Source organism: Mytilus edulis, chromosome 1 (assembly GCF_963676685.1).
Source record: "Mytilus edulis chromosome 1, xbMytEdul2.2, whole genome shotgun sequence".
Classification (NCBI taxonomy): Eukaryota; Metazoa; Mollusca; class Bivalvia; order Mytilida; family Mytilidae; genus Mytilus; species Mytilus edulis.
In genome coordinates this window covers 16,300,033-16,322,683 of record NC_092344.1, presented here as the reverse complement: position 1 = coordinate 16,322,683, position 22,651 = coordinate 16,300,033, and the positions used below count along the sequence as shown (strand labels likewise).

The window sequence follows — 22,651 nt, the reverse complement described above, 5'->3', positions numbered from 1 at the left end:
GGTGTTGTTAGATAATTTTGACTATTGAGTATGAAAATCCCTTCAGTATCTTTCGCTTCTCTTTGTTTACTCCACATCTGAAGTATTTACTCACTATCAAACACATTTTTCGTAAGTGTCCTTCTTTCTTTCATTTGAATTTCATTTATATCTTCTGATGTCCCTGTGTGTAAGTTCTATAATAAATAGGGTTATTTAGACCTTGTCTATAGTTACCATATTTAAATACAAAATCATCACCCCTTTGAAAGATATGACTAAACAAATTGCAATCTTAACATATAATGTGCAATATGTTGTTATAAAAGTTCTTTGATGAAACGAAACAAGGTCATGTGGAGAAATATGGATGACGGATGACAGAAAAAGTATTAAACCGTTTTGTGTTTTTTTTGTTGCACTTCAGCGTTTCTGTTGTTTCGTTGTTTCCCTCAAACATTTTCTACATTTGAAAATACCTATACAAAGTCAGGAATATGACAGTTGTTATCCATTCGTTTGATGTGTTTTATCATTTGATTTTACCATTTGATTAGGGACTTTCCGTTTTGAGTTTTCCTCGGAGTTCAGTATTTTTGTGATTTTACTTTTTTCTCTTATAGTTGTGTGTTTAGTTTGAAGCCCGGATTTGTTCGATTTATGACTTTCGAACAGCGGTATACTTCTGTTGCCTTTATCTAACCACAATTATTCTTAAACCAGAAATTATTATATGTAAGATGATCAAAAAGTGTAATGCACAAACAACTATAAATGTGGATACAAATTGAAAACAAACTAGGATATTGAAACAATCATCTTATGTAGAAAATAGAATAATATATGTATCCAGATAACAATATGTGAGAGTTGCACAACCCTGATAAATAGATAAACGCTTAAGATTATTTAGGGGACAATCAATTAACGATATCCATGATAAATGAATTATTGTATCATTCTGCGCCCAATGGCAAAAAGGAAATGCAAATTCAGGACGCCAACCATGTGCTAGCTCTGAAGGGACTGATGCCCAAATACCTTGATAACAACTTTTTTTACTTCAACCCAGACAATTTTACATGCTAAACAGAGAACTTTCATATACTTTTTTAAGTGTCAGGTTTGACCCGACTTGGGATCATTATCACAACAATTTCTTACTATTAAAGAAAAAACAAAATCATATCAACTAGAAAAGAAAATAAAACGCCATTCTATCAACAGTAAAAGGTATGGGTCCACAGAGAAGATGCATCTCTACAATGAATCGCAATTTAGTTCAAAATCATTTAGAAGTGAATTTTATTATTCAATCGACAGAAATACGTCAGAAATCTTGAAATGCATATTAGAAGCAATATGCTCAAATTTCAAGTAAATTAAATATCATTCTCCTGGCAACATCTTAACTTCCTTATTAAATTTTCCACCACAGAAAAGGAAGGTTAACCAAACATAACAACGTAATTCAAAATCAGATGATGTATAATCTTATTTACAAGAAACTGACAAAAATAAAAAATAAATGCTGAACTGAACCGCTACCAATCACTATAAATCCCTATATTTTAATAACAAAATTATATCTCAAGAAAAAAGAATCTGTTTACACTTGAAGAAAAGTAGCGAAATGAAAATAGAAAGGTTCAATGTAAAAGTTTATTAAAGTACTTTTCTATAGATCATTTAGTTCATGCTCTAAAATAAAAGAGGCAATTTCCTTATTTGTTTTCCGATGCTCAGTTTAATTGGCTATTGTTTTGCACTGTACTTTTGTCAATGACATTAATGGTATCATCTTATTTGTATTTGTCTGTATAAGCTTATATATGATAACAATGAATGATAAAGCGAAATTCACATTAACATAACTTATGTGTATTTCTGAATTAATATAAAAAATAATAATTTCTAAATGATTAAAAGAGATTGTATCACTTATTTGGTATTTATTGACCTAACTTAACCTGTAAAAGATAGTTCAGTTATTTTAAATTCCATTTTTTGTTCTCTCAAGGAAAACAGTTGCAGTTTGGAATCGCATTTAGAGACAATCTTTAATTCAAAGGAGGATAGATACCCACGTTTTGTAGCTGTTGACAGGATGTGTCATGATGTTCTTTGAATTCTAAGCCGAATGCCTCGTCTATCCATTTGAGAGTAATCACGTTAGCAGTGTTTATAAAATGCCATAGTTATGTGCAGTGGTGTCGAAATGTTTGACGATAGACTATTCTTAAACTTCGGTAAAATTTTTCGGGCGCAATGTTCTTTTTAAATGGGCACTAGCTGTCAAAAACTTGTTCACCGATTTAACTTAAATTCTCATATGTGATTAATAACATACTCAAACACACATTCAAATTATAAAAAGTATTGAATAAACAGTTAACAATTCATATACTAGATAATATATATATATATATCTAAATTGCGAGTGTATTTTAGTCTGGACGCCATCTAATTAACTATCGAGATGACCCCGAAAACTACCGACGGTCACATAATAAGATATAAACATAAAGATAAACATAAATATGAATAGATATGGACCTCGTGCAGACGTATTTTTGTATGTCTGTTTGATGTCGTGTTATATGTTAAAAATAAGTTAATTATCGATTTTACCTGTAAAAGGATGATTGTTTGGTTGATCGAATCAGTCAATACTGGTGATGGTTGGTAAAATATTTTAACCAAAAAAGCAGTTTTCCAACATGGGATGTTTTAAGACATAGACACCTGATCTTCCTGAAGTTTTTTGTCGCATTTTTGTCATTTGATCTACTTTTCATAAAACTCACTAGTTTGGTATCGATAGCAGTCAAATTAGTTAACGATTGCTAACACAATCATAAGTATGAAAAGGTATCTCAAACGTATCAATTTATCATTAAACAGGCCCCTAACATGATCTTATATTTTAGATTGCAAAATATTTTGCTGTAATATTGAACTTGATTAATGCATAACGATAAACGGTAATCCGACCTTATTTTTGAGTGAATAATTTAAAACTTACGATCTTCATTTGTATCATTTATCTGAAATAAAAAGTGAGATATACGAAAGTGATATTTACCTTTAAAGGTGAACCTTTGGGCAATCCTATTCCATATCCGTCTTCCCCAAATGTCTGAGAAAGCAACCGAAGTCGACATTTTGGGTCAAGCTTTACTCTGGCATAATCGAGTATTGGATTATCACCAAGATATGCATCCAATTCATTATTTCTGAAAACAAAAACAAAAAATTGTGTCTGAAGCCTTAATCGTCTTATAGACTAAAAAAACATTCGATAAGGTCAAACACTTTTGTGTTTAAAGAGTTGATAAGATTAAATGTTAAGTCAGCAGGGCATAGAAACCTGAATACATTGCTTGTTGTTTGTTGCTGTATATCATTTTTGTTTTTCGTTCATCATTTTGTTTATAAATCAGGCCATAAGTTTTCTCGTTTTGAATTGTTTTGCATTTGTCTTTTAATTTTTTTATAGCTGACTATGCGGTAATTGTGTTACTCATTGTTGAAGGTCGAACAGTGACCTATAGATGTTAGTTTAGGTGTCATTTGGTATCTTGTTAAATGTTGTCCTATTGGCAATCATTCCATACCATTTTATCTGTATATAAGATAGAAAAAAGTATAGATGTGGTTTCAATGCGAAAACAACGAAAATGTACTTAGACCGTTGGTTTTCCCGTTTGAATGGTTTTACACTAGTAATTTTGGGGCCCTTTATAGCTTTTTGTTCGGTGGAAGTCAAGACTCCGTGTTCAAGGCCGTACATTGACCTATAATGGTTTACTTTTATTAATTGTTATTTGGATGGAGAGTTGACTCATTGGCACTCACACCACATCTTCGTATATCTATTTACACATAAATCAGTAGGAGATAATACGGTTTTGCTATTCTTCAATCTTGTAGTCACAAGATATCATATAAACATATAGTTAAGTAATTTTATAAGCTTATACTTGTTTATATAATGTTTTTAAAGCTCGGATTTATCAATGACATATTCCCCTAAAAGAAAGTTTGATGGCTATATTTGAGAATGGACAATTAATTTACTGCCATGTTGTCGTACTAGACATGACATGACTGTTAATGATTCAGTTTGAGAAGAAACTGAAAAGCTGTGGAATTATGTCTTTTCCCGTGAGATTTAAATTAAAAGGAAATGTTTACCTAATCTATATAGTAAAGTAGGGTAATCCATTGCATAATGTGCACTAAACAGATCGTTGCTGACCACAGCAGTCTTATATCCTACGCCATATAATCTAACAATACAACCCATCATAAGATTATAATATCGGACTAGGAATTAGTTGTAAGTAGCTTTGAACTAGCTTTCAGTAGCTGTTTCGATCTGATAAGTTGATTTAAAAAAAGAAGCTGTGATGCGATTGACAATGGTAAAAGACCATTTCGCACAGTTTACTATAAAAATCACCGAAATTACTATTGCAAACGAGAAAACGATAAGCTTCGTTTGTAAACCAAAAAAACCATAAATATGCTATAAAGCAACAAATGACAACAACTAATTACATGATGAATTACAGACTCGTAACTTAGGACAATCACAAACAGTACGATGTTAGTGGAAACCCAACCCACTCCTCAACTTGTGACAGTGGTGCAACACCAGAACACTAAAACAAACAGCACAAAACAATAATTGAAAACAAATATGATACTGTGGATTCATTTATTTTCGTGGGTATCAATTTTCGTGAATTTGTATTTCTGTGGATAGTTGATTTCTCCTTTACTTACAAAGTCCACGAAAACTGGCATCCAACGAATAATATTGAATCCACAGTAAACCACAACGAACAACAACTCAATTACAGGCTCCTGATTAAGAACAGGAATATATAGAAAAGGTTGGGTTGTAGCTGGTTTGCTCCCCTAATCATGATTAAATGTTATGTGTTAAATTTCTACTAAATTCCAAACGTGTATTGAAATATGTTTGCATTAAAACTAAAGATAAACTTACATAGACAGAAAAATATCGGTTTTATTACAGAGGAAGTAAAATTATAAGAATCAGTAGTTTACCGATGTTTATATCTATTGATTCCGTTAAGTGAATACAAATATAGGTACAACAATAATAAGAAAACGAGGTAACCGCAAGAACTTCAAAAGCTAAGTAACCATGCGAATCCATACTCAAACAAAATGTCACAATCATGAATACGACACAAAAGTTTGTCTTGGCTCTATAAAAACAGACTTCGTATCGAGAGGTGCATATGAAAATGAAATAGAAGTTATACTTTGATTTCAGCAAAACCCAATAAACAATGCCATTATACATCTTATATTATTTGTTTATATCTAAAACCTGAAATATATGTGTCTATCTGACAAACTCCTAATCAACGTGTTTATATCGCACAGATTACATAAGAGCATTTTAATCATTACTTAGTCTGTATCAGGACTGAAATTGCTTCTCAAACCAGAATTTTTTCTAAATCAATCTTCAATATGAGAAAATTAAACCATTGAATAAAGGACAGATTGCCTTATAAAGTAATGTCAATTAGTTCCACACATGACTTTGTCGGAAGCCCGTCTATCAGAACAGAGTACAAGAAGTTAAACAGGTTACCTTTTGAAATGATGCTAATAGTCAAAGTAATGCAACATCAAACCTGTGTTTCATAAACGGAAATAATGCTTAGACAGCTGTCAGTAACTGAGAGCACTGAGTCTCTCAAACCTGTACCAGTTTTTATGCAAACCATGTCAATCGTTTGAAAGGACCCAAAAACCACGCAGACACAAACAAAACAGTCAAAGCAATCTAGTTATATATTGTTCATGGTGGTTGGAAAACGAAGCTTGATTTTAATTCTATACCTATATGTAGTCATTTCTTGTGATGAGTCTATATTTCGAACTCTATAAGATACGGGATGTATAGAAATAAAATAAGATATGAAGGGTGAAGTTAATATTTGGAAAAAGACGAAAGAGATACACCACCAGTCCAGTTAAAAAACAAACTATTATACACAAAATAAAATATAAAACAAGAATAACCCTAAAACAAACCGGAGTTATTGTGGTATTCCTTCTTCCCACGTGTTTACATTTACATTTACATAATCTGACTTCGTTTTTGCCTTACAACTGAAAGTTTACTTTGACTTCATTTTCAATTTGATACCAAACACATAGAATATGCTGATAGTTAGTATAGTGTAATGTAATTATCATTTGCAAATGCCCGATAAGAGTTTTATCATATACTGACTTCGGACAGGCACATGAAGAATGTGACAAGGTTAAACATGCTGGTGTGCGCTCACCATTCTCATAAGCGGGGACAGTGGTAAAATAATCCAGGCAAACTTATAAGATAGTTGCAAATGCCATATAAGCGGGAGGTTCGACTAGCCATAACATCAGGTTCAATAAAAAAAATTCTTAAAATATCCTTTATCAAACCATGGATATGGCAGTTGTTATCAAACAGTTCGGTTTTTTTATGTCTGTTGGCGTTTGTTTTGGGCCACTCCAAAGTGTTTCTGTTGTTCCGTTGTTTTTCTCTTATAATGATGTGTCTCCCTCGATTTTAGTTCGTCACCCGGATTCGTTTACTCTCATTCGATTTATGAAATTTGAACATTGCTATACATGTACTATGGTTGCCTTAATTTTAGTCAATGAATAGGAAAAATGAACAAATACAAAAGTAAAAATAATACACCAGGGTTTTTGATGTCACAGACTAGTCAAAACATTTACTTATCATCAGAACAAGGACAAATATAAATCAACATTCAGACATCTTATACGTTCAGGTATTTTTCATCCAATATTTTATGATAATATTTTTTACACATCACAAAAATGTCGACATTCATCTATAACGCTAACCAAAACTATAAATAGACTTATTCAGAAGGAATATAGTCACGATACTCGAGTCAGGTCATTTAAGGCGGCGTGTTTTGTTCTTAATATAGATTCACTCATAGGGTCTTTGCATCCACCAATGGGTCTTCAACACAGCAAGAAAATCCCGCACCCGGAGAGGTCATTCAGCTGGCCCCTAAACAAAAATGTTTCCTAGTTCTGTGATAATGAACGTCTAATTTGGCTATATAAATATTTGATATAGCCGTCACTGATGAGTCTTGTGTAGACGAAACGCGTGTCTAACATACTAAATTATAATCCTGGTACCTTTGATAACTATTTACACCACTGGGTAGATGCCACTGCTGGTGGACGTTTCGTCCCTGAGGGTATCAACAGCCCAGTAGTCAACACTTTGGTGTTGACATGAATATCAATAATGTGGTCATTTATATAAATTTCCTCTTTACAAAACTTTGAATTTTCGAAAAACTAAGGATTTTCTTATCCCAGGCATAGATTACCTTAGTCGTAATTGGCACAAGTTTTTGGAATTTTTGATCCTCAATGCTCTTCAACTTTGTACTTGTTTGACTATATAAATATTTGATATGAGCGTCACTGATGAGTCTTGTGAAGACGAAACGCGCGTCTAGCGTACTAAATTATAATCCGGGCACCTTTGATAACTATTTACAAAACTCCGATATACATAAATAAACTAAAATTAAAAATAAAACAAGACTAACACATGCCAAAGGCTCCTAACATGGGACAGGCACAAAAATGCGGCAGGGGGACATGTCTTTTGACATTTCAACCCTCGCCCTATACCTCTAGCCAATGTAGAAAAACAAAAACACAGCAATACGCACAGTAAAACTCAGTTCGAGTCCAATGTCAGAAAAGGTAACAAAAGAAAGTACAAAAGAAACTAGACAAGATGTCTTGATGTTGATTTATACTCATGAATGATGTCCTTGTACCGATGAATAAATTAAGTTACTGTTTCGATAATCGTTCTTAAAATTAGACATTGGTACCAATTTGTGATAAACAAAAATCCTTGGAGTCTGATTAAATCTACATATGTAATAAAAACACATTAGTAAGTTCCTGTAGGAACGTAAGCGTACACATAGCGAAAATAATCTATCTTCATATTGAAAATACAGACATTTCATGATGATCTCCATTATAATTAGGAAGTTTACTATTTCAATAATGTCGAAAATGGTTATATCTTACATTAGCATTTTTATTCCTTCATCAGAACTTGGCACCAGATGTCGGTGACTGACATGGTATAGTTTAGAGTTTAATTTGCTCAAAGTTGTATCTACAGCACTGCCTCCCAAGGTACCAACTCGAATGCCCAATAACTGAAATATAGTGGAAACATACAAATCAATAGATTATGAAATCGACAGTAGATCATCATCATACACGTTAACTAATTAAGACTCGGTTATACTATTGGTTGAGCATTCGTTGAGATTTGGATGTGTTTTGTGTGTGAGGATACATGTATTTTTTAACTATCGATAGCACATGGGTTTGTTGTTCTATTGGGAACATGTGTTTATGTTTACAATAATATTTAAATTATTTTAGCATAACAATAAGTCACCTTAACAAAGTTAAGATTTTAAAGTTCTTTGTATGATAGCACGGACTGGTCATTCGCGGTAAAAGTTAACATTGAAAAATTGCTTTTTTGCAGATGTTAAAAAGAACATTTAATATGAAATTATGGTTTTGTGATATGGAAGATTCTATTTCATTATTTCTCATTGTAGATATATGTTTGTAAGACATGTATGCTGCAGCGGTCTTGGTGTGTTGGCAAAGTGATTTGAGGACAGTTTTTTGATACTAAAACTTTGCTGCACTCGTCTAGGCGAGCTGTTTCCCATAGATATGTGTTTGAGTTTTTGTTCATAAATACTTTATTTGCGTTTGAGGGCACGAATAAGAAAATAATAGTATATAACATCTGCCATGCGCTAAAACTAATCTGTATTAACAACTTGGTTATATCGAACGGTTAGGTAAATTGATTTCGCATTTCGTTTAAATAAAAGTGTGTGCAGAAATATTCACAGAGGAATTGAAAATGGAATATTACGAAAGCTAAAGCGTCAAATACGAAATTGCTATTTATCAACTAGACAGACCAGAGGAATTTATATTACATATCCAACACTTTAAGAGTGGATAAATCAATTTGCCTTCCCCTATCAAATGGTTACAAACAATCATTGTTATTTTAGTTTATTGTCTTGTAAGGATGTAACCATACATGATTAACAGATCTGTATTCAAAATTTTATATTAAACAGGGATCGAATATTTTTATAAGAATATTTTTCAATGCATCCATAGATGCAATGGTGCACAGAAAACACTGCCTAATGCCCAAAAGAACACAGATATAGCTTTCTTTGTTAAAAGCTTAGGCTGAAGTCTTTGTTAAGTAATAAGATTTACATTTTATAAACCATTACCATATACCTGTATACGTGCATTAAGTATTGCATTTAGTATTACAAATATAAAAACGCAATAAGATGGGACGTTATTTCTTCTATATATAGGCATTGTGTACTGATGATCCGAACCGACTTTGACTTGCACAATATTTTATCGGCATTTTCTAAATCAATTCTACCATAATTGATCTGTAGTATATAATTATCTTTGATATGTCTTGTTTTCCTATTCTAAAAGACGTGTCACCGGCTTAATAGAAAAAATAGTTGTTACAGTTAACGGAGACTAATTATTAGTGACATTCTAGGCCATTGAAGGCCACCAATAAGTGACATCCAACGATTCTATAAATGTCTTAGGAAATCAAATTACTTGAAAGAAATTACTATCTGCATTATTCTATGTGACGCGTCTTGCTACATTGATGTTTGTGCCAAACGATTTTAGAGATTGGTCTTGTTTTCACTGACTGTAATGTATAAACATCGAACTCTAATTTTGTCATCACAGATTCTGCCGAACGCAGGTTCGAGAATTTTAATGTAGCAGGAAAATCTCAGATACACAAGTGGTATAAATCTAGAACCGCACAACATTTATATTTTAGGTTTATTACATTATGTGAATAATTTAAAGCAGACTTAACCTATTTAAGTCGTTTAACTGGCGTTTAATATGGCGTTACTCTGAAAGATATATGTCTGCTATAGAGGTTTTCGAATGTACTTTTAAAATGACCATAATATAGAGAAAAAAATAAACATTTTTCTATAGTGCTTTAACTATCATCCAGGTACTGCATAAGTCAGTATTGTCAAATTATAAAGGGGACAATACTCGTGTATGGTTAATATTAAATCTGTCATAAGTTAACTATTTCATATCCGTGGAAAATGAATGCTAAATAAAAGGATTCAGAAAATAATATCTGAAGGTCGAACGGAGTAACAGAAGGTTTCCTATAAATCAGAGAAAAGGCTAGATTATTTGCAATGGATTGGTATTGTTTTATTTAAAATACCCGCTCAACCAATCAAAATATGGCATATCAAAGCCCTTTTATGGATCAGCAATTTCTCTGGCTTAAAACAGTAACTCAACATCAGTTCATTAGTCGTAAGTTGATGCCTTGTTAATTTTCGGGCAGTTTACGGCTGTTAATTGTTAGGTAGCAAATTAAACATAAAAAAATTATATTCAACACGAGCGCCTGGTAATGTGAAATGCATATGAACATTGCTTTTTCTAAACCAATTTTCAACATGCAAATTAACAAGGCAGCAGTCTGCAGAAAATCTTCACCACAACCGTACACGTTGTTCTGATTCCAGACGGACCAGTATTTTCTCTTAAATCTAATCGTCGCGTGCCTAGTGAAGAAACAAAAAAAAATGTTTTTGTTTGACCTAATTGGAAAGTGAACATTCGTTCTACCGCACTCAAGACGAGCATGCTACCAGTCGACCATCAGGGCATTACAAAGATTCTTTTGATACAATTTGCTCAAAAGTTTATTTAAAGAGTCATGTAAAGTATTTTTTGATAGATTGTATAACATCATATTTACATGTGCTGTAAGCATAAGATCATTACATTTAATGTGTGATTTCAACTGCAGGTTTTTCATTGTTCGTTGTGTGCAAACTGATTTGTATTGACTGACGCCATACATATACACACATCCAGGGGATCACTTCGAAATTTCCTTTTAAGTTATATATATAATAAGTACGTGATGTGACAAAAGGAGACGTACGTTTATATCTTTATTTTTAGCTTCAATGTATGCCTACCAGCATAATCATTTAAAATTAATAAAAATAAGAAACTTTCTGACAATTATTCCCCAAGGGGAGGCGAAAGATATCAAAAAAACATTCAAATATCTATAACTGTATATAAAAAATATTTCTTTTTAACTTTTTCATTCTGATGTTAAATAAACTTTTGTCAGATAGTTATAAATAGTAAAATAATCAAACTAACTCATCCCAAATGCAAAATCTGTAAAATGCAACACTGTAAAGTTGTTTTTCAAATCTAATTGAAGGAAAATTATTGTGATTTGCAAAGTTAAAAATCCAATTTACTTTGTTACTTTTTTATCACACCTTGCTATTCCCAATGCATTCTTCCATAGAACAATGGAGCCCTCGACAATTAGTTATTGCCCTCAGTAGCTGTTTTGCTCTTACCTAAAGTGTTTATTTCCATTATCGGAAATGCATTTACACAGCGGTATGAAATATTTGATCTGATGAGAATGTCCTTGATTTATTAGGACATTTTATACAAATATTATAAACTGTCATTTCCTTAATGGAAAATATCTGTATGTTAGCTTCGTCTTGTTTTTGATAAGGTTTTTACATGTGATTATAATTAAAGCCAAAGTGTTTTAAATGAAGCTTATTTGTTTCATGAGATATTTTGTTTGTATCATAATTAAATGTTAGATAATTGTACGTGACCTTTTCTGTTTTACAACATGTATTATAATGAGATGGAAAATATCAAAGGGATAACGAAACGCATTAGTCGATGACAAAATGACAACTGAAAACGCCATGGCAAAAAAAAAAATAAGATCCAAGAAATATACCAGTATACGAAACACAACATATCAAACTAAAAACTGAGCAACACGAACCCCACTAAAACCTAACTGGGAGTGAACAACCACTGAATTACAGGCTCCTGACTTGGGACAGACACATACATGCAGAATGTAGCAGGGTTAAACATGCCAAGTTAGCGGAATGCCAAGTTAGCGGAATGCCAATCCTCTCCCTAACCTTGGACAGCGGTGTTACAGTACAGCAGCAGAAAAAAAATCAGTTGAAAAAGGCTTAACTCATAAGATTGATAAAAATACAAATACTACAAATAAAAGGCGACGTGGCCGAGTACTTGTATATCCCAACAAAAAGACACTAAGTACAGATCTGAGAGTATTCGCAGTTACTGACAGCTAGTTCAAAGCCACTTACAACTAATAAAAAAATCACACATCTAAGACTAATTGTTGATAATGAAATAAACTCGATCGTTGTCAAAACTCAAACAAATTTTGTGCGACTGTCACAAGTAAGAGGTTTATCTAGCTAATAAACCAGGTTTGATCCACCATTTTCTATGTTAGAAAATGCCTGTACCAAGTCAGGAATATGACAGTTGTTATCTATTTGTTTGATGAGTTTGAGCTTCTGATTTTGCCATTTGATTAGGGACTGTACGTACGTTTTAAATTTTCATTTGAGTTTAGTATTTTTTTTATTTATTTTTTTTGTAATGCACTAAGGCACTTTTTAGGACACGAATTGTTATGAACTGTACAGGATTACTATCGAAAAGTTTTTTACGCCTTTAGTTTCGGCGGTGTTAAGGGTGAATATAGTTCTTTTTATACACGGCATTCATCTGATATACAATGTTTGACCTTTACTGGCGATTCTCAATGCCATGTAATGTGCTTAATAAACAATGGAAAAAAGGAATTGCTTATTCAACAGAAATGACAACTGAATCAATAAAAGTATATGTATTTTAAAAGTAGCCTGTAGTTCATTGGTTGTCTTTTGTTGCTATCATATTATTTTTTCATTTATATACAAATAACGATTATCGTACATTAAATCCGACTGTATGTTTTTTTTTATGTTTGAATTATTAGAAATTTGTCATGTCGGAACTCTCACAGCTTCGTATGCGATTTGGGTTTTGCTCATTGTCGAAGACCATAAGGTGACATAATTTATGGTTGTTAATGTATACATTTGGTAGCCGATGAAAAGTTTAGATACATTTGCATTACAGTTGTAGATAAGTCTCTTTTTAAAATCATTTTGACCACAAAATAATGACCATGATAGCAATATCTGAAAGTGAATATTATGTAGACGAATACAGCATCAGGTGTAGATATTTAACGAGTTTTTCTAATCACTGATGCTACTGCTTGCGGACTTTTCGTCTCTTAGAGAATGGTAGTTTTGCTTTTTTATTCTAAGCCAAAATAACTCAACTCAATTAAACTTACCCTTGGATCATGAAGGTCATTGTAATTAATCCCAGCATGCTTTCCAGCTATATAAGCTGCAAGGTTGGCAGTATAGGAAGCCATGATGAAAATACACGCACAAGCCCAAAAGTTTTGTAAAACTTTGGATGGCCAGGATTTTGGTGATTTGGTCTTAACTGTATGTCCAAATAATAATGAGTAAACCATAGTTAATCCCGATGCTAAACAATAATTCTGTTTACGTTTTCGGCCCCAAGGATTTAGACCAAAAGGACTATTCCATTCGAATATAGATGAGCAAATTCCACTAATAGTTGCAGAAATAAATATAGAATACCACACGTAAGAATGAAAAGGTTCCAGAAAAGCATGTAAAATGCTATATCCAATTTTTTCATGATACAACACAGAAAATCCAGAAAAGAAATAAGGATATGTAAAATCGATCACTTCTAATCTCGGTCTAGTAATACTGAATGCCCCAATGGCCATATGAGCTGTGCCTTCCATCAGATCATATACCATTCCCGTCCATGAGCCATTTATTTTCTTTCCGTATTCTGTATCTTGAACTACATACATAGTGTATTCAAAATTGAGATCCTCTGCAAGTTTATCCAGTAGATCAACTGTTAATCCTCGACAACAGCTAATATTATAAGGATTACTAGCGTTAACAAATCCATTTTCAAAATCCCTGAGCGCTTTAATAGTAGCTATTTTGTCTTTCGTCGTTAGCTCCAAACATGTAGTGTACATTGCACACTGTCCCGTATCCGAATCCAGTCCATATTCTGAATTTTTTATAACAAATGGTTGCACAGGGTTTGTAACGATCCTGTAATGCTTTTTATTGTTCCTAATGTGTGTCTCTATAGGTTCGTCCGGCCAAAGAATGCCAAAAGGACATACGTCATCACCCCTTACATAGCCTATCCTACGCCAGGTACTTTTTCTTCCTTTCCTGACGAGATGACGAACATCGATTGTATTCCTTTGTAATATTCCATCTGAACTAAATTTCATTGGACCTGACACACCCTCTATAGAAGCTTCCAACATTTTTCTGCAATAAAAACAACACATGTTTACAAATAAACAATATTTATCGTGCTTCCCTACACTTACATCACCCTTCTGAATGGATCCGTAGTCTCGTGTACGGGCGTTGTAATTTTAGAACAGGACTTATCAGCGACCTCAAAATATAAATAAAACTTATCAGGATAAGTCTGACAGAACAGACAATGGAAAAGATGCAAAAGGTGACAAAAAAAGACAAGTGTAAGAACGATCAAATATTATTGGGCTTTTGACATATAAACGTTGCCAATACCTGCTGCTTGATATAATGAAAAGCTTATTGGCTCACTTGTTAAGCTCAATCGTCGAAATGTTCTCTTTATGTGTGTGCAGCTTATATTTCACAATGTACATGTTTAGTAAACCCATAATCTGTTCAAATGGGCAAAACAGAAAACAACTTAAAGATCTTGGAAAGAGATGGAACTTGTCCGTCCTATATATCTGTCAGTGAAGGACGAAAATAAACGGGTGGTTAACACAAGCTTCTGTGCATGCATTGAGTATAATTATCGAAATTGTATATATTTAACCATGATAAACATTCAAAAGGAGTTTAAAATTGGCCAGATTTCAACTAAATTTAGGACAAGGAAACATAGAGCGCAGGCGTCGACAAACTAAATATTCAAGTTAAACATGCAAAATGTCATTACATATACATTGTGTTCCAAGATCTTTTTTGTCGACGTATTCACTCTGTGTTTCCTGTCCAATAAACAATGCAAAATTAACCAATTTTCATTGATTTTTCATGGAAATAGAAATGAGTATGGTTTGTGACGTCATCAGTAGAATGCAGAAACGTAAATTTTCATCAAAAAGGCTCATTTCCTATCTAGTCAATGTATTAGCTATGATTCATTATGATTTTGGTCAATAAATCGTAATTTGAAATTTAAGGTAAAAAAGAGGGCCATTTTAGGGCCTTATCGAACCTACTCCTTTAATTCATCAAGAACCTAAATATTATTTTTTGATTGACTTGAATATTGCAGGTTTGTTTCTTTGTTATTTTTGGAAACATTCTTAATTAAGAACCACATTGATTTCATTACAAAAAAATATCGAAGAAGGAGTTTAGTTCATCAAAAATGCAAATTCCTTTATTGACAACATTTTGTAGAATGGTAATATTCAAACTAGCAGTTATGTGGGTTACTCTGCGACTTGGAGACTTGTTTTTGTAACGTTATAACGTGAATTTATTGATTGGTTTTGCTTAGCACTCAATTCCAATAATAATATAGATATAAGAAGATGCGGTATGAGTGATAATGAGACAACTCACCATCCAAGTCACAATTTATAAAAGTTAACAATTATAGATCAAAGTACGGTTTCAATGCAGAACCTTGACTTACACCAACAATCAAGCTATAAAAGGTCCCAAAAATGACTAAAATGAAACCACTCAAACAGGAAACTATGAACAACATCAACAAACGAGAACCACTGAACATCATGTTACATGCATATTTAGGACAAAACAGTTTATCAATTAATCCTTTAGGTATGGTCTGCTAAATGGTTTTAAAATGATTTTGGTCGGAATTTTCTATTGCAACTGGAAAACAATGTACGTTGCACATGGGACTAAACTCTGTCTTGACAGAAACAACATTAGGACCAATCAAAGAACTTAAACGTGCTGAAAGTGTTACGGTCTCTCTCTCCATGTTTCATCAGGATTAATGTTTCAACCCCGACCAGACGTGGCGGTGTATCATTAGTTTTCTTGGGGTAATAAGGGGTGCACGCAATTGTATACTGGTGTCGAAAATTCATTCATATGTTGCATTTTCATTATCATCAAATTCTATACACCTCTGATAACATCAAGAACAAAATTTAATGTATTTTTTACGAAGCGTTCCTTTTTTTCATCACCGATTTTGCTGCGCATTATCAAATACTTTTTGTTTCCTCAAAATCGGAATTCTTTAATGTTTTTTTTTTAATTTAGGGCAAAAAAAAATTTTTAAAGTGTTTTTCATGTTTTTTGTTTTGCTAATTATTCATTTTTTATTTTGCAAATTTGTTTTCTTAATTTTGGCAATTTTTTTTTTTTTTTTTTTTATTATTTTTTATATGTCAATTATTTTGACTATCTATCAGTTCTGTCGACTATTACTACTGCCTATACGATTGAAATAGCAATTGAGATACATTGATAGCATGCGATTCTTACCCTGATATAGCTATTCTAATCGTATTTGGAGTTTACATTGATTCCCACCGTTTTCAATTCAATATGTGTCTGTTTTGTTTTTATTTACTATATGAGATGTGACTTGGTTGCACTATTCTATGTCATTTAACATACAGTATCTGTACACTCGTAATCATGTGTTAGTATGCTCATATCGATTATGACCTCTTATAAGAATTCTTCAAAATAATTGTTTTGTTTTGTTATGTGTAGTTGTTTGCCAGTCATTTCTTATAGATTTCTTCCATCTAAAAGTTTAGTTGGTTTGAGTTGCGTAATTAAAATAAAACCCAAACAACTACAGATCGCATAAAAATCAAACGAGGACATCTACATGTACTTGTTACCAGTCCTATGACTAGGAATAGCGAATAACTCTTGTAAAATCAGATGTATTGTTTTTCATCATAGGATTTATTTTTATACACAAAAACATGGACATGTTATTTTTGTAAACAGCATTGCATTTGTTCAATTTAGAAAGGGACACGAATTGACATTTCTAAATTAAACCAGTTTGACATTTATATTTTATTAAAAAAACTAAATATTGGTTGCCGCACTGTGGAGGTTTTTTATTGTGTAGTTTACTTTTAAGGTGTCCTGATAAACAAAATGGAATATTTTTGATAATGTAAAACTAGTTTAACCGGCGCATGTACCAAAGTCATGGCTATCTATACAATTGTTGTTAGAGGTTGTGTTACTCTGTGTTTACATCCATGTGTTACGAGTAGTTACTTGCTGGTAGCTTGTGTGGTCTTTTGTGCTGTCCGTGTCAAGTTTGGACATTTTCTGTTTTCCTATTCATGCATTATTAGTTTCATTTTTTTAGTAATTAAATAATATATTATTTCCTACAAACATACCGGTCTGTGAATAAAAAAATAAAATAAAATATGAGCTATTTTTCTTCATGTATTGAAACTAACCTGTAAAAAAAGAGGCCCAATGATTGTTCACTACTTGAAACTGTCCGACAATTGTGATTTACTGGTAGCGAAAAGCTTCTAATATCTTTTGGTATATTTACTATTGCCTCTATAACCACATTGATACTATCCTTCAATATATCCTCTAGATATGTTTGTTCACTGATAGTCACAGCCAAAGCTCCAGTGGGATAATACTTTAACAAAGCTCTTTTGCGTGTAAACACTTTATCCGTCAAGAACCAGGAAATACTAGAATTCATCACATAATTTGTACATCTAAATATCACCTTTGCTAATTCAGGTTTTGTATGTAAAACAACGATTTTGCGTTCGTTCCTGAATACTTTTGCTATTAAATTGCATATATTGGTACAAGTCCAACTCGAAGAAATAAAATAAACAGTAATGTTCCATTTCTTTTCACTAGAAAGTAATTTGAGCTCACTATAAAATCCATCGGAAATATATTCTTTTTCAATTAAAAGCACGAATTTGAACCAGAAATTTGCCGAGAAAAATTTTGATACTCCTCTGGCTATCTGTGAAATGGTGGGTTCCATTTGTAATTGTAGACTATTACTAACCTGGAATTATAGAATAATAATGAATAAAATTTATTCTAGTTCAAATAGGCAAGGTTATCAATTGATGAAGACAGATGTATCTATATATATATGTAATTTTAATTTTCATGTGTTTGACCTAACTTAAAATAAATTTAGAAGATGTTGTATTATAGCCTTTGATATAACAACATGTATCCAACAGAGTCGAAACGACACAGAATTTAGTAATCAAACGTTATTACAGAACGTATAGTGAGCTTTAAAAAGCTCCGACAAGAAAATGAGTAACAATAATTAAAAAAAAAAAAAAACATCGATTCACGGAGACAAAAAATAATAACAGTCTGCAACAAACGACAACTGTAGCAAAGGCTTCAGAAGTCCTCATATTCTTAGTTTTACTATAAATGGGTTCATTGAAAAATGTGTATTGTGGGGTTCAGGTTTTTTTTCTCTCTGGATAATTGTATTGTGGGGTTCTTGTTTTTTTCTCTCTGGATAATTGTATTGTTGGGTTCTTGTTTTTTTCTCTCTGGATAATTGGAGGAAGGAAACAACAATAAATGTACATGAGACAAAATTGTCTTGATAAATTAAACAAATATTGTACCAAGCAATGAACGGAAAACAAATATGTAACAACAAACATTGCACTGAATTACAGGCTCCTGGCTTTGGAAAGGCACATACATACAGAATGTCGGTGGAAAAGGGAGAGGGGGTAAATATGTTAACCGTATCCCAAACCTCCTCTTATCTGGGACATAGATTTAACAGTACAACTTAAGATCGAACTATAAAAATCAGTTGAAAAAAGGCTTAACCCGTCAGAAGGATACACATACAAATACATCTAGCAAAACCACAGAGTGGACGTTGCTGGGTACTGACTTTTTGTTATTTTTGTGAATTATATATTAAAACGTCATGGGACGAAAGTCTACTTGATAGTGACACATGATGATGTGTTGAGATAAATTGTAATATTTTCAGTCTACGTTCAAATCATACAAATGCTAAAGTTTTATTGCCTGAAAGACGAATTATTTGATCAGTTCACAAAATAACTGTATAAAAACAACCCTCATTTATAGAATTATAGGCTCCACCTTCCTTTAAATCAATACTTATTTTTAAATCATGCTAACAGTTAAATTTTAAAACATCACAAATTTTCTAACTTGAAAAGATAGTTATAGAAATATAACAATATATTATTATCCTAGTATAATTAAATGTTTAACAATTATTGAAATTTAATGAATATTTAGCGTGTTAATATCTACAGAGACATATAATACATAATAATGTATTATATGTTTCTGATATCTACTATTTAATCTATATCTTCATCATACATTTTTCGCATTATGACTTTATCTTATAAGACAATATCCACCGAACTTATGTGTTTTCAGAATTCACAAATGTCAGTAACCTACATAAATATTTTTAATTCCAAGATCTGTAAAAATAAGAACTGAATGCTGTGTTTTTAAAAATTACTACGAAATGAAAAAAAGTGATAATATCATTTTCAGTAAGAAGCGTTACAACAAAAATGATTTCAATTGTATAATTTTGTTTGTGCCTCATCTTGTCCAATTTCTACAGTTACATAAATATCTTGTATAAGTAATATGTCTTGCTTTTGTACAAAATGTCTTGTACAATCAATCATCTTGGGGTTTTTTAATTTCGAAAACGTTTAATTCATTGCTTCCAATTACATCGCTTGATTTTTATTTATAAGCATCTAATATTTAATGAAAGAAACGTGTATCCCGCATAAATATCATACCTCGTAGATACCGGACACCCTCTTGGAATTGAGTGTAAATAATAACTTATGTTTCGTTATCCGACAGATTGTCATTTCTGATATCAAACCTATTATATAATAGCTGAATACAGGATGGCTGAGTAGACTAAGAAGCGCCAAGAAAGTCAGTGGCGTCTATTAATCTAGAACGAGATCATAAACATGAAATTTCTACTCATTCTAAACCAAGCGTTGTCATTGTTGGGTGTTATGGTTTTTTTTAAAGAAACATAAAACTTTTAGTACAAAAATGAATTGTTTATTGTCGCAAATGAATCGTTAACAATAGCTATATTGTTCTCGCATTCATATGTTGTTGTCTTTTTGGGAAGAATGCATTTTAGTTACTATGGTTATGTCTTTCAATAAGCATGCTTTTTTATTATTTTGTTAAGGACGGTATGTTACCTTAATTTTTTTTCTAAAAGAATTAATGCGTATCCATCCATAAGAAACCGAACCATCTTAGAAATCCAAGAATATTCGCAACACTTAATCAAAGAGTTAACTTTAATGAGAAAAACTCTATAATATTTTCACGTCCAATTTGGAAGCGCGCAAAAAAACAAAACAAAATCAAAAAGACAATATATTTGAACTTGATATAAGAGGACCTGATTTCCGTAACCATATAAATATGGCATTAGCTTTATCGAATCTTAAACTTCAACCTATTCAGCACCATCCGAATTCGTCCCCGAATTTTTATTTTGGATCGTATAACAACTCTGAAATTTTCTGTTAAGTTTTTCTTGGACTTCGTTTCAAATTTGATCATAGCTTGCCTGTTGTTCCTCTGCAAATGGTTTCTAGTTGCTCCCCTGATAATGTCATTTTTTTCTCCGCTAATGAAAGAACCTTTTCATACGTTTGCCCGTTTAAGTTATTTTTTTTGAAGCGTCGATATTTTTGTTACCATTTATTTTTTATTAAAATATTCAGAAATGACTTTATCGATTGTGACATTTGGCATGAGTATGGATTCGCATGGCGGCTAGTGCATGCAAAGCAATAGACGCTAATCCTGTCGAAACATCCGGTTTCGTCCCTATACGAGAGAGTTCGCGCCATTCCTTCATTTTTTTGTTTGTTTCCTTGATTTGCATCTTTTTCATTGATTACTGAGATTTGAGCATTAGTAAAACACACTGTTGCCTCAAATTTCACAGCAGAGGATATATTATTCAGTTTGATATTAAAGATGATATTATCAATATCGTTGATTTAACTTCGGATTACAATATTGAAATTAGAAATAAGATTTTGCCCATCAAAATGATGTCTCTGAAGACATATTGATTAAATAATAATTTGAATATCAATAAATCACAAATAACAGATTCATCGTTTGTTCATTAATATTACATTACGCAGTAATACCTTGTAATTTTCACAGCAATTATATGGAATACATTTATTCCAATTTTGTCAAATAACATCCTGAAATAGCATTAAAACAACATAAATTTATCATTTAATCAAAACAGTGTAAGTTTATCTATGAAAATTATATCTTTAGTAATGTATTTAGTTTGTCAGTTTTGCATGCAATTCTTCTTCAAGTTTATCAATAAAATAATACAGTTACATTTTTATTTACAAGTAAAAGTTATATATTCTCTTTCTCTACATTACGGAAGCCGATAAAGGCCATTCAAAAAAAAATTAATTATGTCGTAATTGCGACATAGCATGTCGTAATAGATCTTTTCAACATCTCTCGACACCGACTAATGACACCTACAGTTTACAGGTAAAATAGATGAGTCTTCTCAAAGACAAAAACCATCATGATTATCAATACGTAACATTTAATGAATGGCTGTTATTTATTTTGAATTTATTGAACCATAAAATTAATTTTTGACTCTTCACATTGAATAATCCGCGAAGAGTCAAAAAATAATTTTATGGTTCAATAAATTCCAAATAAATTATTGCCATTCATTATAAATAAATTTCTATCAAAAATAAGGCTCAAAGATGTATATTAATATGAATAACAACGTACACAGATGTTTGCGTATGAATACACAACGTTAGAGTGGGCGTGTCGCCATAAAAATTGATAACATTGAAAATAAAGCTAATTCTTTTAACCAATCAGAAGACAGTAAATACACCAAATTTATTTATATTGGATTGGCGTTTATATACTGTCTTGACTATATAGCTTCAGAATATATATCAACCAAATAAATAAATAAATATATGTCACTGTCATATAATATTCTTATTTTGTATGTATTTACACGACATTTTATGTTAAATTGATTAAAACAAATACAGCAACCATTCTGCATCCTGGTCCGCTTTCTCTTCAATTTTATGATTAAGCGAGTCTTTTACCAAATATTTGCCGCATGTAAATAACGATTCATTTGTTGGTGCAAAAGCTTTTATGATATTTTCCATTTATGAAAAATACTTACTGGACTGTCCGTACGTCCGTATCACACTTGTGAACACGACCAAATTGGGATTGTTCAACCGATCTTTGTCTTAGTGGATGTACATATTCAATTTCTAGAGGGATAACCACATATTGATTTTGAAGGTCTTAGGAAAATATCACATCTATATTTTTTTTTATCAACGGCGGACTTCTCTAGTTCTCTAGAGTTGATGTTTTTCATGATGAATTTT

General features: G+C 32.0%; 1 protein-coding gene across 1 annotated transcript in view; it reads right to left on the bottom strand.

Annotated features, from left to right (window-relative positions):
* Positions 1-22,651, bottom strand: part of LOC139524974 (glutamate receptor ionotropic, NMDA 3A-like) — a 70,182-nt gene that overhangs the window by 15,378 nt on the left and 32,153 nt on the right. The window contains exons 2-5 of the mRNA XM_071320147.1: positions 17,615-18,201; positions 13,406-14,453; positions 8,122-8,255; positions 3,065-3,215 (exon numbers count right to left, since the gene is read on the bottom strand). Of these exons, the coding sequence (XP_071176248.1) occupies positions 3,065-3,215; positions 8,122-8,255; positions 13,406-14,453; positions 17,615-18,201 (1,920 nt within the window). The remainder of the gene's footprint in view (positions 1-3,064; positions 3,216-8,121; positions 8,256-13,405; positions 14,454-17,614; positions 18,202-22,651) is intronic.